We start from the raw sequence: 17,994 nt of genomic DNA on the forward strand, positions 1-17,994 counted from the left end.
CCTCAGGGAAGGATCGACTACTCTTTTCACTCAGATCATCTACACGCTTGTTCTTTTACATGTTTTTTTTTTTCATAACAACTGTTACAAATTGTTTGTATGAAATTTGTCTGATTTCGATGATCGAAAAGTTTACAGTAAAACTTTGTAAAGTAAGGACTTCTTCGTTCTAGAATATCAGTAAGTTATTGGGTAGAAACAACAACAAATGTCTTCTCTCTAACATCAGCTCTCATGCTTCTTTTCTTTCCCATAACTTGCACTGATGATTGTGAATCATCATCAATGCAAGGCAGTAATAAATACAAATCTAACAAATCTCTAGAGGCGTAATGATAGCAAATTTTAACGCGATAAAATATAATATACAATAAAGAAAACTAATTGTCTTAAGAATAGATCCTTTCTTAGGGAATAATCGTGCGTACAAAGACTAATATAATCATGCCGTAAAATTGATATGAAATAAAGTATGAAATAAACCGAGTTCCGAGCTCAAAATCCATAAGCAACTTTTGGACGGAACTTAAGCCCTGAACCGAAAATTAGGCTTACTTATAAAGAATGTTTATAAGAATGCAGTCTATAATATTCATGAGAATTAGCCAAAAAATTAAAAATGTGCTAAACATATCTTCATCATAGAATTTTGCAACTGAACCTAAAATTACCTTTTATGGGCTTTACAACTGTGAGGTTGATGATGATGAATAGTAAACAATAATGAATAATGCAAAGGAGGTTGGGACTGAGCCAACACGATGTTAATGAACTGAAAAATTAATAGACATCAATAGAGTGGGACTCAGGCCCTCGAGCTCAGACCTCTGAATAGGGCGAGAGATTATGAGTGAGAAAAGGAAAGAAATCAAGGACTGGAAAAGGAGAACTTGAAGGAGAAGGACTTGAACAGAGACTATCGTTAATTACATGCCAGAGTTACTAATTTATTTGATGTCATTATATCTTACATTTCTTGATAATAATGTGACGAAGGGAAGTTAGGCGATTGGGATCACTCTTTAGTTATTGAGGGGACCTCTCAGATCACTTATCTGTTCCTTCGATCAGGGTATTCCTTATTGGGGATAAGTCTATGGACACGTAGTAAAGGTACGCTAATAGATTTCAATCAACATCAATTCTGTTTCTCCAATCAAGCAATAAATATCAAATAAGCGTAACATAAATAACATCAAATAGATTAGTAACTCTAGCATGTAATTAACAATAGTCTCTGTTCAAGTCCTTCTCCTTCAAGTTCTCCTTTTCCAGTCCTTGATTTCTTTCCTTTTCTCACTCATAATCTCTTGCCCTATTCAGAGGTCCGAGCTCGAGGGCCTGAGCCCCACTCTATTGATGTCTATTAATTTTTCAGTTCATTAACATCGTGTTGGCTCAGTCCCAACCTCCTTTGTATTATTCATTATTGTTTACTATTCATCATCATCAACCTCACACAACTATACTACAACCATTTTGCAATTAGGACTAGGAGGTAGTGTCAATTAGACTAACGTAACTGGGAAAAACCTCATTAACAAACAACAGTCTGTCTTATAAAGTCTTGATAACCACTAGAAGGTTTTGATGCAAAACTGTTCGATATGCTAATACTTCCAAACTGTGATCAGTATGTGGTCCGAAAGAGGTCGGTTATCATATGAACCCTCTCGATAAGGGATCCTCATAATTCAATGGGTGATGTTAGAAACCCCGACTTCAAAAGCCCTCTGGGATTGACTGCATTTTAGTTTCCTGGGAGTTATTTCCGCAAAGCAGACCAGACGAGTTTTTTATTTACATTTAACCTCGTTTCGTTTCCTTTAATGCGGCCAATACAAATTAGAGGAAATTTTTATATGCACTGAATTGGAGGGAAAATAATTAAAAATCAGACACGACTCGTCATAACTTTCAAAATAATTTATGTGCACTAATTAGAAGACGTATTATATTTCAGAAATGTGGGTAGATGACTAAAATTTCACGCATTCGATTATTTTTCGATATTCTTAGTTCGTACAAACCCAATTATTTCGGGAAGTCAGAAAATATTTTTGTCTGTTTTAAAATTCCCCATCGCCACAATTCAAAGCCACAAGGGAATGAGGACGCGAAAATGTTCTCGTTGCTACTAGAAAATCATATTATTTCAAACGTGGTCCCCCAATAGAGGTCGGTTATCAAATAAACCTTCTCGCAAGGAGACTCCCATAATTCAATGGGTGATGCTAATCTGAAATACCTCGACTTAATAAGACCGCTCAGGGATTGACTGCATTTTGGGACATGTTGTCTTGATAGGTCCAAGTATCATTTTCTTATATAAATGCAATTGAGGAAAAGTATTCTACAAATTTTAGTGTTTTCAAATTACTTTGGACAAATTTAGTATATTTTGGAGTCTTATGTGAATTGTGCCTTAGGAGTAGAATTGTTGGATATCAATGAGCTAATTAGATTAACTTTGCTATACAATCTCATGTTTATCATGAAAAACCATCTTTAGCGGTCTTTAGAGTTTATTTAAAATTTGTTCAGATGGAAAATTTTCAAAAGCATAAGGGATCTTCTCAAAAATAAATTCGCTTAAATAATCGAATTTAAGCGAAAAATTCGCTTAAATAATCGAAGTACTTCGATTATTTAACAATCGAAATTAAATTATTTAGTCACCTCAGTTCGATTATTTAGTCCCCTCAGTTCGATTATTTAGTCCCCTCGGTTCGACTATTTAATCTTATTATTCGATTAATTAATCCTTTTGATTCCAAAATATAATCGAATTTTTTCCAAAATATAGTCGAATATCGGTTATTTTTTCTTACGTAGATCGAAAACAGCGCAAACAAACCTTTGTCTACTGTGGATTTGAAAGACAGAAGAAAAAATATTTTCAAAAAGCCGTAGTCAAATCAACCAATGACTGCATAATTCTTCTTACCTTTAAGGATTTTTGATCTACCAAGGGGTATCATAAATTATGAAATGATAGAATAATCCTTTTGGGAATCACATTATCGCATCATCTTTAAGTTTCTTAATGTTTGGATAACAATTCCACGATCTCTCCACGATAAAGTACTTCTATCTTTTTCCATCTTTTTAATTTCCACACACTTCTGTTATCAACCTCTCAACACAGTTGCTTCTTATGTCTTTATTATTGTTTTTCGATTCGAAAATAGCACTTCATTGTTGTGTTCATGTTCAAATCAAAAAGGGCAAAACAAAAAAAAGATAAAAGGATAAAAGGGAGAGCGCTCACAAGATCAAGAATACGTCATTACGTCATATAAAAGCAGGAAGAAAACATTCTTTTGCTCTATTGTTCTGTTCGCAAACGTGACGTTTTTATTGGTCAATGCAACATTTTTTTCTTACAAGTTACGTCATGCTCTATTATTTTGTTTGCAAAAATGGATTCGAATTTTACATCCAGGTTTTTTTGAATGGCTAGATAAGGGCATACTGGAGAAGTGGGACGTGGGACGGTGGGACGCTCAGGTGGGACGCTCGAGTGGGACGCTCAGGTGGGACGCTAAGGTGGGACGGTAGTGGGACGCTAAGGTGGGACGGTAGTGGGACGCTCAAGTGGGACGGTAGTGGGACGCTAAGGTGGGACGGTAGTGGGACGTTAAAGTGGGACGGTAGTGGGACGCTAAGGTGGGACGCTAAAGTGGGACGCTAAAGTGGGACGGTAGTGGGACGCTAAGGTGGGACGGTAGTGGGACGCTAAAGTGGGACGGTAGTGGGACGCTAAGGTGGGACGGTAGTGGGACGCTCAAGTGGGACGGTAGTGGGACGCTAAGGTGGGACGGTAGTGGGACGTTAAAGTGGGACGGTAGTGGGACGCTAAGGTGGGACGGTAGTGGGACGCTAAGGTGGGACGGTAGTGGGACGCTCAATTGGGACGGTAGTGGGACGCTCTTTTATATGTATTTTGTCTTTTTCTTTTTATAATACAGTGAAGAGGGACAGGTCAAGTACTTATAAACAATACACAGATCGATCGAAATGTTTTTGACTTTTTTCACAGTGAATGGATTATAAAATAATAACATAATCAATTTGATCGAAGCTACAAAGACACAAAAAGCTAGTCAGTCAGATAAATCAATTTCTGGCTCCTCCTCTTGGCTCTTTTTGTGTAATTCAATTGTGTAATTTACAGAGCAATTTCAACAATTCTAACGCTCTTTTTAGCCTAGAGGCTAAATGTTTAAATCTGCGAGAACTGATTTTAAAGAGTATCATACAAAAAATGAACATTCCAATCACAGGGATTTTGTTGCACTGTCATCTAAAAAATGAAGTCGTTGCATTGTTTTTCGCGCGAGTTCTATTTTCTGCAAATCAAATTGCGTCACGCATTCGAAAGATTCGAAAATGTTGCAATCAAAACATTGAATTCATTTGTGAGTTTGGTTTTGAGAAGAAAACATTTTCTAAAAACTAAACCTAAAATATTGTGATCTTATTCATATTTTGAAAAGACTTTGAAAACAGAAAGTTATAAAATTTATTACATTGAGATATGGTTGTAAGAGGTATGTATGTATGGAAATGGAATGCTTTGTTTGCTTCAGTTTTCACTACTACAGACTTTCCTCCCTTCGAAATTCAGTTTTCGATGGGAGCCTTTATTTATCTAAACTTTGTTTTTATTAATGGTGATTCATTTTTGGATATCACAAACTCCCAAGGATAACCAGTAAGTTTTATTTATTTTGGAGGTAAAGAGAATGAGTAGATATGTGTCGGTGATTTGTAAAATAAAGGGATTCTTTTTCGAAATTGCGCTTCCATTGAAACGTGAAGTTAAAATTGACGTTACAGCATTTGAAAAAAGATATAACTTCAAGGCAAGAAAATCGGATTACAACCTGTACTTTTTTATATATCATTTTTTAGCATTTTTTATCCTCTTTCACTTGCGATGGGTGGGAAAATTGTCCAAAACAAACAGCCGAATTTAACCGAAAACCATTTTACCGAAATTCGGTATTTTTGAGAGGATCCCTAAGATATAAGCGAAAAAGGATTAATTAATAGAATACAAGGATTAAATAATCGAATAACTACCGTCCCACTTGAGCGTCCCACCTGAGCGTCCCACTACCGTCCCACTTGAGCGTCCCACTACCGTCCCACTTTAGCGTCCCACTACCGTCCCACTTGAGCGTCCCACTACCGTCCCACTTGAGCGTCCCACTACCGTCCCACCTTAGCGTCCCACTTGAGCGTCCCACTACCGTCCCACTTTAGCGTCCCACTACCGTCCCACCTTAGCGTCCCACTACCGTCCCACGTCCCCTTGAGCGTCCCACTACGTACCGTCCCACTTTGAGCGTCCCACTACCGTCCCACTTAGCGTCCCACTACCGTCCCACTTAGCGCCCACACCGTCCCACTTGCGTCCCACTATACCGTCCCACCGTAGCGTCCCACTTGAGCGTCCCACTACCGTCCCACTTTAGCGTCCCACTACCGTCCCACCTTAGCGTCCCACTACCGTCCCACCTTAGCGTCCCACTACCGTCCCACTTGAGCGTCCCACCTGAGCGTCCCACTCGAGCGTCCCACCTGAGCGTCCCACCGTCCCACGTCCCACTTCTCCAGTATGCCCTAGATAAGAGATCGAATCATCGCGCAGAATTGATGTTGCACTTTTCAACTTTTTGTCATCTAAAAAATGAAGTCGTTGCATTGCTTTGCCAATCAAATTGCGTCACGCATTCGAAAGATTCGAAAATGTTGCAATCAAAACATTGAATTCATTTGTGAGTTTGGTTTTGAGAAGAAAACTTTTTCTAAAAATTAAACCTAAAATATTGTGATCTTATTCATGTTTTGAAAAGACTTTGAAAACAGAAAGTTATAAAATTTATTACATTGAGATGTGGTTGTAAGACGTATGTATGTATGGAAATGGAATGCTTTGTTTGCTTCAGTTTTCACTACAGACTTTCCTCCCTTCGAAATTCAGTTTTCGATGGGAGCCTTTATTTATCTAAACTTTGTTTTTATTAATGGTGATTCATTTTTTGATATCAAAAACTCCCAAGGATAACCAGTAAGTTTTATTTATTTTGGAGGTAAAAAATGCTAAAGAGAATGAGTAGATATGTGTCGGTGATTTGTAAAATAAAGGGATTTCTTTTTCGAAATTGCGCTTCCATTGAAACGTGAAGTTTTACGTTACAGCATTTGAAAAAAAGATATAACTTCAAGGCAAAAGATTACAACCTGTACTTTTTTATATATCATTTTTTAGCATTTTTTATCCTCTTTCACATGCGATGGGTGGGAAAATTGTCCAAAACAAACAGCCGAATTTAACCGAAAACCATTTTACCGAAATTCGGTATTTTTGAGAGGATCCCTGTAAGATGTAAGGACCTATAAGCGAAAAAGGATTAATCAATCGAATACAAGGATTAAATAATCGAATAAAGGAGATTAAATAATCGAATATAGGAGATTAAATAGTCGAAGCTATTCGACTAAACGACGGCAGCTATTCGATTAAATAGTCGAATCATTAATCGAACTTAATAATCGAAAATCGATTATATTTTTGAGAAGATCCCTAAAATATTAGACAATTACCTCTACAAAGTGGAAAACTCCTACTTCTGACTAATCTCTTAAAGCCATTAAAAAAAATTAAGTTACTTGGCTAATCAGTCATAGCTCTGAAACTCAGTATGAACTAAGAAACAACAAAAAATGCCTAGAAATCAGACATATTTTGCCTAAACTTGCATCAAAATACCTAACAGATGTATTTTATTACCTGATTTGAGGTATTTTGGACATAAAATGAGGTAAAAAAAATTAAAAATCTGGGAGTCCCCAAGCAATTTTGGCTCAAAATCCATAAGTAACTTTTGGACTGAAATCCGGAAAATCCTTATCAACTCCAGCCTTGAAATGAAAATTAGGCTTACTTATAAAAAATCTGTATAAGAATGAAGTCAATAATATTCATGAGAATCGGCCAAAAAATTGAGATATGTATAACATGTTGAATTAAGAAATCCCTTGAGAATAGATGTATTTTTCTGAAAAATTTGAGAACTTCTATGGTGAAAAGGAATAGCAATATTCTGATAAAAAAGCGTGTATTAGATATGAACGATGATATAAAATTTTGCAGAACTGAAATGCATGTCATGAGCTCGGATTACCCGTAAGACATTGTTTAGTTTGGAGCTTTTTTCAAAGAAATTCTTTGACTTTCAGAAACTTTCAGGTCATAAGAACACACTGGTTTATGTCAAATAGTGTGTCACTATGAGTTTTGCGAAGCAGCGCATTGATTGTTTTATAAATCCGTCTTTATCAGTCTTGAAGATTTAATTATAAAATTGTTCAGATGGAATTTGTATAAAGTATAAAACATTTAAAAATCACCTTTGCCAATTCGAGAATTCCTACTTCCAACTTATTTCTTAGCCACTAGTGAAGTTTCGATCAAAAGTGTTCTCCTTGCTACCTAACCCTCTTGTAGTTTTAAAATGTGGTCCGTTGTGAGTTGGTTATCAGGATACTTTTCGTTCAAGGTTCATCTGGGCTCAAATGTTCAGGGGGTCGTCTATATCACCCAAAGTTAGACAAAGTCCGACTCTAAGCCCTCAGGGAGGGATCGACTACTCTTTTCACTCAGATCATGTACACGCCCCTGTCTCAGTGAAGATTTTAGCAGCCAGTGGCAAAGAAATTAGGAGCTAAGCAATAATCTCAGAAAAACGTCAGGTGTTGATAGATTGGCAAATCAAGTTTTGTTGCTTTCTCCTTAAATTTCAATGAAGATTCTTACATTAGTACACGTTTTTTTATAAGAACAAACTACCGGGTGCGCCACAAAAAAGTTTCTCTCTTTGAAACTGATTTTCTCAAAGTCTAAAAATTTAAAACTAACCAATCCTTTTTCATTGGGAAGAAGAAAGATAAACTTAAATTTTGATGGGTCATTTATTAAATTCGATTCATTAGATCAAAGGTTATGCTCAATTGAATAAAAGAGTTACTTTCGGAAAGGGCTCAAAAATGTTAAAAATTGACTTATCAAATTAAACAGCAGCATAATTACATGATACATCAGTATTCTCGTTGCAGTCATTAAAAAGGAAAAGACTCGATAACCCAAATTTATCTGGTCGCTGGTTGTGGTCGCCGGCCGTGGTCGTCATTTCTGGTCGACGTCTAGAAACTCCCCAGAACTCAGCTAAGAAAATAACAAAGTTATAGACAAAACAAAAAAGAGTGCACACTTATCGTGAACTTTAAAGCATCAAGTAAAGGTTTAGGTAATATTTCGCTCAGTTCGCAAAATCCTGTTTACGCTGGAGAATTTAGGCCACGTGAAAATTTAAGGGCACATGAAAAAGGGGCATACCATTCTCGAAAAGTTGTACGAGACTTTTTTGATTTTTCTGTGATTTTTTTGTGATTTTTGCCAATTTTCACGTGATTTTGGATTTTGGATTAAATAGTAAATGTGAATAATTTAGAGCACGTGAAAAAAAATTGGGCACGAGGAAAAAAATAGGGCACGTGAAAAATTAGGGCACGTGAAAAAATTAGCGCATGTGAAAAATTCAGGGCACTTGAGCCACTAGGGCACTTGAGCCACTAGGGCACTTGAGCCACTAGGGCACTTGAGCCACTAGGGCACTAGAGACACGTAAAAAAAGTTAAGGCACCAGGGCACGCGAGGCACGTGATTTAGCAGACTCAATAAATACAAATCTAACAAATCTCTAGAGTCTAGAATGGATCCTATAACCATTTTGTAATTATGGTTAAATGAGGTAGTGTTAAGACTAACGTAACTGGGAAAAACCTTTAGTAAAAATTTTTAGTATAACCGCACTGAATCGGAGGGAAAATTATTTTTTTATCAGACAAGACTAGCCAGACCTTTATAAATGATTTATCTGCATTAATTAGAGGACGTATTATATTCGAGAAATGACGGTAGATGACTAAAACTTCACGCATTCGATTATTTTTCGATATTCTTAGTTCGTACAAATCCAATTATTTCGGGAAGTCAGAAAATATTTTTGTCTATTTTAAAATTCCCCATCACCACAATTCACAACCACAAGGGAATGATGACGCGAAAAAATTTTCTCGTTGCTATTAGAAAATCATATTATTTCAAACGTGGTCCCCCAATAGAGGTCGGTTATCAAATAAACCTTCTCGCAAGGAGACTCCCATAATTCAATGGGTGATGCTAATCTGAAATACCTCGACTTCATAAGCCCGCTTAGGGATTGACTGCATTTTAATCGTGTTATCTTGATAGGTCCAAGTATCTTTTTCTTTTATAAATGCAATTGAGGAAAAGTGTTCTACAAATTTTAGTGTTTTCAAATTACCTTGGACAAATTTAGTATATTTTGGAGTCTTATGTGAGTTGTGCCTTAGGAGTAGAATTGTTGGATATCAATGGACTAATTAGATTAAATTTTGCTATACAATGTCTACCATGTTTATAATGAAAAACCATCTTTAGCGGTCTTTAGAGTTTATTTTAAAATTTGTTCAGATGGACAATTTTCAAAAGCATAAAACATTAAACAATTACCTCTGCAAAGTGGAAAACTCCTACTTCTAACTAATCTCTTAAAGCCATTAAAAAAAAATTAAGTAACTTGGCTAATCAGTCATATCTCTGAAACTCAGTATGAACTAAGAAACAACAAAAAATGCCTAGACATCAGACATATTTTGCCTAAACTTGCATCAAAATACCTAACAGGTGTATTTTATTACCTGATTTGAGGTATTTTGGGCATAAAATGAGGTAAAAAAATTAAAATTCTGGGAGTCGCCAAGCAATTTTGGCTCAAAATCCATAAGTAACTTTTGGATTGAAATCTGGAAAATCCTTATCAACTCCAGTCTTGAACCGAAAATTAGGCTTGCTTATTAAAAAATGTGTATAAGAATTAAGTCTATAATATTCATGAGAATCGCCCAAAAAATTTAGATATGTATAACATGTTAAATTAAGAAACCTTTAGAATAGATGTATTTTTCTGAAATAGTTGAGAACTTCTATGGTGAAATGGTAAAGCAATATTCTGATAAAAAAGCGTGTATTAGATATGAGCGATGATGTAAAATTTTGTAGAACTGAAATGCATGTCATGAACTCGGATTCCCCGTAAGACATTGTTTAATTCGGAGCTTTTTTCAAAGAAATTCTTTGACTTTCAGAAACTTTTCGGGGTCTGGCTGTGACTTCTTTATGTTTTATAGACAGTCAGGTCATAAGAACACACTTTATGTCAAATAGTGTGTCACTATGAGTTTTGCGAAGCAGTGCATTGATTGTTTTATAAATCCGTCTTTATCAATCTTGAAGATTTAATTATAAAATTGTTCAGATGGAATTTTTATAAAGTATAAAACATTTAAAAATCACCTTTGCAAATTCGAGAATTCCTACTTCCAACTTATTTCTTAGCCACTAGTGAAGTTTTGATCAAAAGTGTTCTCCTTGCTACCTAACCCTCTTGTAATTCTAAAATGTGGTCCGTTGTGAGTTGGTTATCAGGATACTTCTCGTTCAAGGTTCATCTGGACTCAAATGTTCAGGGGGTCGTCTATATCACCCAAAGTTAGACAAAGTCCGACTCTAAGCCCTCAAGGAGGGATCGACTACTCTTTTCACTCAGATCATGTAGTACACACCCCTGTTTCACACCCCTGTCTCAGTGAAGATTTTGGCAGCCAGTGGCAAAGGAATTAGGAGCTAAGCAATAGTCTCAGAAAAACGTCAGGTGTTGATAGGTTGGCAAATCAAGTTTTGTAGCTTTCTCCTTAAATTTCAATGAAGATTCTTACATTAGTACACGTTTTTTTATAAGAACAAACTATATAAGAACATAAGGCTTCGATGGCCAAAATGCTAAGAACATGTTAAGAACATTTTTAGGCTTAAAACTAAAAAAGTTTAACATCCAAAGGCTTCAAATTTTTTGGATGTTCTTATAAAAAACGTAGTGTCATTCCAGTGTAATGTTGAGAGTAATGACAGAGCAGTGGTTTAGATTTGTGCGCAGTAAATAATAAGTAAATATTCTTCGAATTGTGAAATGTTTTATTGCAGCAAGGAAGACTATTGTCAATTGGGCAATACCACAAAAGCCCATTACAATACTCAAGATAAGCTTTTTTATTCTGCGAATTTTAGTAAATCGTTTGTAGTCTCAGCTGTAAACATGATCCATTAGGTTTCTCTTTGATCAGAGAATCGATTTCATCCTCGTTTGGCCTTCAAATCCAGTACTCCCTTTCGCCTTTCAGACCGGAAGACTACATGATCACAGAGACCATGATGTTAGACCAACCAGAAGTTCCAGAAGAAAATGATGAAATGAAATTACAACAAACACTTGAAGATATGAAGGAAGAAATGGAATTACTAGGTATTGTACACCGCAAGTTCTTGTTAAGACAGTGGGTCTTCATTACTCGAACACGTACGGAGAACTTGTACTAACTGAAAGATCGAGTTATGGAGACTGTTTTATAAGAATTTTGAACGACGTGTTCGAATCAAATAAACTACTTTCGAACAATAAAAAGGTTCAACTCCGGCTTCGCTTTCCCAGTATCATTTGACTCATCAGATCGCCTGCTAAATTATCAGTGTTGTGATTCCTACTCCCGGGAGGGGGCACTCAAGGTAAACGACCTACCAGACATGCAGCCCTTAAGGGTATATTTTCCAAGTTTCCCAAAGTGCACTGTAAGGGTCGAAATCAGCAAAAATCTGACCATATTTTGCCTGAAAAGAGTAAATAATGCCCCGCAAGGGTTGATTTTTTGCTCAATTCTGCTCAAATTTTGCAAAATTTTCTCTGTACTGTGAGGGTCCGATTTCAAAGGCCTAATGTTGGGCCGCATGTATGGTCGTTTTTGAATCGAGTACCCCCCTCCCCGGTTCCCTACTCTTTCAAAGGGGAAGGTAAGGTATTTTCCTATAGCTACTGAAGGGATCGTTTCCACTTATAATTGCTGATTAAAAGGTCGACAATTGGCCGTGGATTTTTACTCTGAACCAAATTCATAACAAGCTGAATCACTAGATTTTGATCAACATTTTTCTTGAAATTTTCTAGAGATCAAAGAGCCACCAACGAAATGTATTTCACAGACTATACAATTGGATATCAGGTATATGCATTGTACTATTATTCTTCTTGGAAGTCCTGTTTGCCCTGCTCTTCTACTTCAACTAAGAAAAAGCCAATCTCGTCTCGTCTTTTATTCAGGTGGAAAAAAAAGCAGGGCGGCATGGGCCGTGGCGTTCTTAGGTACCACAGGACTGAAAAATCGAGCGACCTCATATGATGCCAGTGGTTACTTAGTGGGTTAACGCCGCGGTCGCCCTGTGAGGGGACTGGTAAGGAAATTACACGAGAGAGATTTTTCTCTGATTCTTATGAAAATATAGGGTACCGTGGTGTTGACACGATAAATGACCTCGCTTTAGTTGAGCTTGCTCGAACAGTTTGCGCTCAACCGCATAGACTCGGGTAGAGTTTCTTACATGGAGCCTGGTCGTGTTTTTTTTATTGTTATTACCTAAAGGTGCCCTGCTCAGAAAAAAATCGTTGTGATTACAAGCCGACTACACACTAAGGTTGACAGGTGTATTATAGCTCTTTCTTGAAAATCTTAATATAATTCTATTATTTTCTTTTTCACAGGTGTACGTTAGCATATATCGATTTCGAAGGTCGAAGTGACGGTGAATCGGTCAAACGTATTTTGTCACTGGTCAAACCACGTCAATTGGTAGGTCGCCATCCGTCAAAAAAAATTACTAGAAATGTCTAAACTCGCTAAATTTCAATCCTTCATTTCGCCATCAGTTGTGCGGTCCTTTTGGAGAATTTTGACACTTCGTTTAGGGTTCACTAAAATGGAACAAAAGGGTATTCGAGTCGTTATAATTCAATAATCAGGGGATAACCAGTTAATCGTTCGAATTATGAAAAGTTGTAGACAGGCAAACTGGATGTTTTTTTGAGTGACCAGAAAAACTGTTTGAATTATAAAGGTGGCTTGACTCCCTCCTTGGAGTGGTTTAACACGCCACTTGTTTTGAGGCGGCAGTAGCATGAAGATATAAAATCCGGCTACGGTGCTCAAGGCTGGGGGTTTAACCCTTGCTGGGTCATACTGAAGTTCTCACAATGGTATTTAATGTCTCTCTGCTTGATGCTCAGTAGCAGAAAATACGAACCAAGGAAAAGTGAAACAATCTAGGGAAAATGAGTGGCACCTCATTCAGCCATGTGCTAAGGAAAAGAGAGCTTTCGGGTCAACCTTACTTACTTTTTTTTACATTCTATAGATTCTGGTGCACGCTACAGAGCAGGCGACACGGACGTTAGCAGATCATTGTCGGAACAGTAACAATATGACCATCTCTAACATTTACACACCCGTTGTCAACGAAACGGTCGACGCCACAAGAGAAAGTCATATTTATCAGGTAAGAACAACGCATCAGAGACTGGAATGGGCATCTGAACCTTGTTTTATCAAGCTGGAAACTTTCATACTTTCGGCTAACATTTTTAGACACAGAACAAATTCCTCCAGGCAAGGATCGGTTTCCTTTTTTAAATGTCGAATCCAGTCTTTATTTGAGAGTTTGGTGGGTTAGATAATAGATTGATTTTTTTTCTCCTTCATGTTAAATCCTAATTTTTAATTTTGCTCAAAAAATTGACTTTTTGATAATATTCCAGTTGCAAATATCTTTTCAACAAGTACGAAATTGCTGATTGGCTCGACTTATATCAGAAGTTGCAACCTTTTTGAATTTCCAAGACGTGTGGCCGGTGTTAGATTTTGAAAAACGCACGGCTTAAAGAAATCTTAAACTCAACGCAATTTTCGATTGCCCTTGCACGTACCAAAATCTTTTTAGTTAAAAAGACATTTGAAGTTCAAAAATCATCCGTAGGCGTTTGGGTGGTATAGATTTCATACGCCCCCTTTCTCCCGTTTCCAGGTCAAACTAAAAGACGCTTTGGTGAGCTCGTTGAAGTTCTCAACAGCTCAAGACATTGAATTGGCATGGGTTGATGGTCAACTGGTCATGGAAGAGAGGGGTGAAAAATTCGACAAAATGGAAACAGATTTTCAAAAGAAAGAAGTTGTTCCAGTCCTCGAACAAATGCCTCAAGAACTGGTAAGTGAAAGCCTGGATCCGAATGTCATTTAAAGATAGACTTTCCATTGGAAAAACGCGCTACGGTTCATAGTTCGAACACCCCCCGTCTTTCTTAAGGGGGTGACACCTTCCGAAAGATAAAACAAGATATAGAAAGGGGTAGCAGCGAGAAGGGATTATTATCGGATCACACCTATGCACTATATACTTTCGAAAATGTGGTTCAAAACCCTTGGAGGATAAGCGTTTTTAAAGGTTTGGGGATGCCAAGAAGGGGGGGGGGTCAGACTCCTTTCCGCACTATGCAGTCGAAGTTTTAGTTTTAGACGTTCGAATTTGAATCGACAAGAATCTTACACCGACTCTGACTGATTTAAATGGCGACAAATTATCCAATTAAGTATAGAATCTGCCAGATTTGATAGATATTTATAAGCCCATGTTGTGATCGCTTTTATTACTATCATCACGAAATGGGCTTCCCCAGAAAAAAACATACCCCTTCTTTAGAGGTCCAACAGCTTTGTAACATATCCCATGGAAGTCCAACTGAAAATTCTCTATACCTCCTGGAATTCCAGGCATTAGGTTTTTAAAACTCCTTTAGAATATTTAATTTTTCAGGATATAACTTATCCCCTGAAATTATGGTTACCTTATCGGCCCTTTTTACGCCGGCCCTTATTGGCGTTATTTTTGGGCTCGTGGCGTAATAAGGGCCGGCGTAATTATTGATTTTGATTTGATTTTTTTTTTTTTACCATTTTTTCTTAATTTAAAGGATTTTAGGTATGAAAAAAGGATGAAAACTATCCATTTTTACTCTATATCCAAAACTTCACGAAAATCAATGATTTTCAATGGGATTTTCAACAGTTTAATACTGAAAGATGACACTTTAATCAGTTTTAATTTAAATTTTAGTAAAAAGGGCCAATAAGGTATTTATACTTTCATAATTCAAGCACACTTCGAACCTCCTTGGAATGGAAATGGACCTCATCGACAGAATATACATTTTTGGACCTACCTGGAGGTCCTATAAATTAACCTTTGTCCGTCCGTCCGTTCGTTAGTTACCAGCTTTTCTCGAGATTGGCTCATTAGTTTTTTTCTGATTTTTTGCACAATGATGCAAAATGGCAATGCCGTAAATGTGACGGAGCCCGATTTTTGAAAAAAAAATATTTCCGGTCGTTAGGGCCGGAAATGTCCCGGAAATGGCGGTTTTTTGGGATTTTCTCGAGATTTTCTCGTTAGTTTTTTCTGATTTTTTGTGCATAGACGCGCGTTAACTGCCGAAAAGACGTTGAAAACCGTTTTCCGAAAAAAAAGATTTTCCGGCCTGTAGAACCGGAAATGTGAAATGTGCCAGAAATCGCCGTTTTTACGTATTTCCGTGACACTTTTTCAACTTTTTTGATCGTTTCTTTACAGAAAAAGGTTCTCTATGGTGATACCCAAAACTTTGCATCATTTAATTTCCAATAAAATCATCTGTTCAATCCGGAACTCCTTAAAAATCGCCGGAATGGCCGAAAACCGGTGTAAAACGAATGTCCTTCATTTTTTCGAGTTATACATGACAGATGTTCATGATTTTTTGCACAGTGATCCAAAATGACAATGCCCAAAAAATGACGGAGCCGTATTTTCAAAAAAAGATTTATTTAGGCAAATCTGGGATTTTTGGACTTTATGCAAAATTGCCTCATTAGTTTTTTCTAATTTTTTGCACAAAGATAGAGGGCAAGGTTCTCTAAAAAGTTAAGCCATTTTTCCTGAAAAAAATTTTTGGCCGTAAAAATCGGATTTTCGTATTTGGGGAAATTCCCTTTTGCCATTTTCAGGGAAAATAAGCATTTCTTGCGATTGGCTTAATATTTTTTTTTGATTTTTTGCACAATGATGTAAAATGGCAATGCCTAAAATATGACGGAGCCCAATTTTCGAAAGAAACTTTTTTTGGGGCAAATTTGGAAAATTGTAAATATTAAATTATTATTTTTACTCCTCTGTCCCAACCCATTCTTCCATGAACAATCGATGATATAACCTCTGACTGATTGTTGTTTATTTTTTCCTATGAAACTAAATCATCAGGTGTATCCAGAAATCTTTGAAAATTTCTTCATTTACAGACTATACTCTGGATTTTCTTATTATAGACCAGCTCCTGAGTGCGGGGTAGCACCACCTAGAGGGGTCCTAAGTTACAATACGATTTTCGTGTTGGTTAACATCTCTAGTTTATGGAATGGAAAGGTAAATAGCGTTTTAAGGGGGCTTTTGGTCTCCAGAGGGTCTGAAGTAGGTAGGGGGTCCTAAAGCGCCAGGGTAAGGAATTACTATGGAGAAGCCGTTTTCCTCTCAACAACATCAGCCAATATCTTTTGAACTAGCAAAGGAAATGACTCGAAATTTTGCAGAAATACTCAAAATAAGTAGTAGAAGTATTTGAAAAAAAAAAATTTTCGAAAAAAAATTTCCGGGGGTTTGCCTGAAGAAAAACAGGCAAAAAACAGCCATTTTTACCTAATTTTGGCCTGTTTTGACCATTTGAACCAAATTGAAAACTTCAAAATGTTAAAAAAACTCCATAAAAATATGAAAAACGTTGGAATCTATCAAGATCATGAAAAGATTTCAGTTTATGACGTCATTATTGGCACTTTTTAGGCTTTCAGGGGGTAAAAATTGCTATTTTTGCCTATTTTCACCTATTTTCATCATTTAAACCCATTGAGGAGCCAATAAATCGTCGAAAACTCCATTTATATATAGAACACGTTGGACTCTATCAAAATCATGAAGTAATTTCAGTTTGTGAGGTCATTATTGGCACTTTTTAGGGTTTCAGGGGGTAAAAATTGCTATTTTTGCTCATTTTTCACCTATTTTGATCATTTAAACCCATTAAGGAGCACATAAATGCTCAAAAAGTGTTCAAATAAGTGGAAAATTTTGGACTTCAGCTATATCATAAAAAGGTTCAGTTTGTGACGTCATCACTATCACTTCTTAAGCATTTCAGGGGGTAAAAATTGCTGTTTTTGTCTATGATTAACAATCCATATAGAAACAAGTAACAAAAAATAACAAAAAAGATGGTAATTAATCTAAAATTCTTCGTCATCATCGTCAGATGGTTCATAACTGTCCTCCTCAGGGTTGTCATCATTATCTGTGTATCCTTCATGAAGGAGTATGTCCTCGACATCATTTGGAAACACTTCGTCTACCCATTTAATACTACCATCCTCATTCCAACCCTGAAGAGTGATATCAGGATAATCTACTATATTCTCCAACGAACATTTCCATACTTTAGCCACATAGTTAGCTCTTAGTATGTGGAGCTTAAGAACAGATTTGCAGGGTGGTAAGTTTGCTAGGTCGACAATTTTTCCTTCTTTTTTGCATTTTTTTCGAAGATCTTCTTTCGCACTTTGTCAATGTTTGATTCCTTGTAACCATACAGCTTACATACGAAACTTTCCAGTTGGTCGCCGACATCCTCCGATAACTTTCACCAAGTGCTGCAAACGCGTCAAGAAACTGGCTGTTTTCTTTCATCACATTGAAACATGTTGCCTTGCCCTTTTGGAAAAACGATGAGACATAGTCATTCCCCGTAAAAGAATGGAATCCGATCAGAGAACTTTTGATTTGTTGAGAGATGGGGATCTTGTTGAGGTTAATCGTATTGCGGTTTTTCCCAACTCCATAATCCAAACACAATCTCGGAGATGAAGATCCCCGAAACGTACGAA

General features: G+C 36.8%; 1 protein-coding gene across 1 annotated transcript in view; it reads left to right on the top strand.

Moving 5' to 3' along the window:
* The window catches only part of LOC136820229 (cleavage and polyadenylation specificity factor subunit 2-like), a 45,672-nt gene that overhangs the window by 17,873 nt on the left and 9,805 nt on the right, over positions 1 to 17,994 (top strand). The window contains exons 14-18 of the mRNA XM_067076416.1: positions 11,335 to 11,456; positions 12,153 to 12,207; positions 12,744 to 12,831; positions 13,394 to 13,534; positions 14,060 to 14,239. Coding sequence (XP_066932517.1) covers positions 11,335 to 11,456; positions 12,153 to 12,207; positions 12,744 to 12,831; positions 13,394 to 13,534; positions 14,060 to 14,239 — 586 coding nt within the window. The remainder of the gene's footprint in view (positions 1 to 11,334; positions 11,457 to 12,152; positions 12,208 to 12,743; positions 12,832 to 13,393; positions 13,535 to 14,059; positions 14,240 to 17,994) is intronic.

The sequence above is a fragment of the Clytia hemisphaerica genome, unplaced genomic scaffold (genome assembly GCF_902728285.1).
Source record: "Clytia hemisphaerica strain Z4C2 unplaced genomic scaffold, Clytia hemisphaerica genome assembly, whole genome shotgun sequence".
In the NCBI taxonomy this organism is placed as follows: Eukaryota; Metazoa; Cnidaria; class Hydrozoa; order Leptothecata; family Clytiidae; genus Clytia; species Clytia hemisphaerica.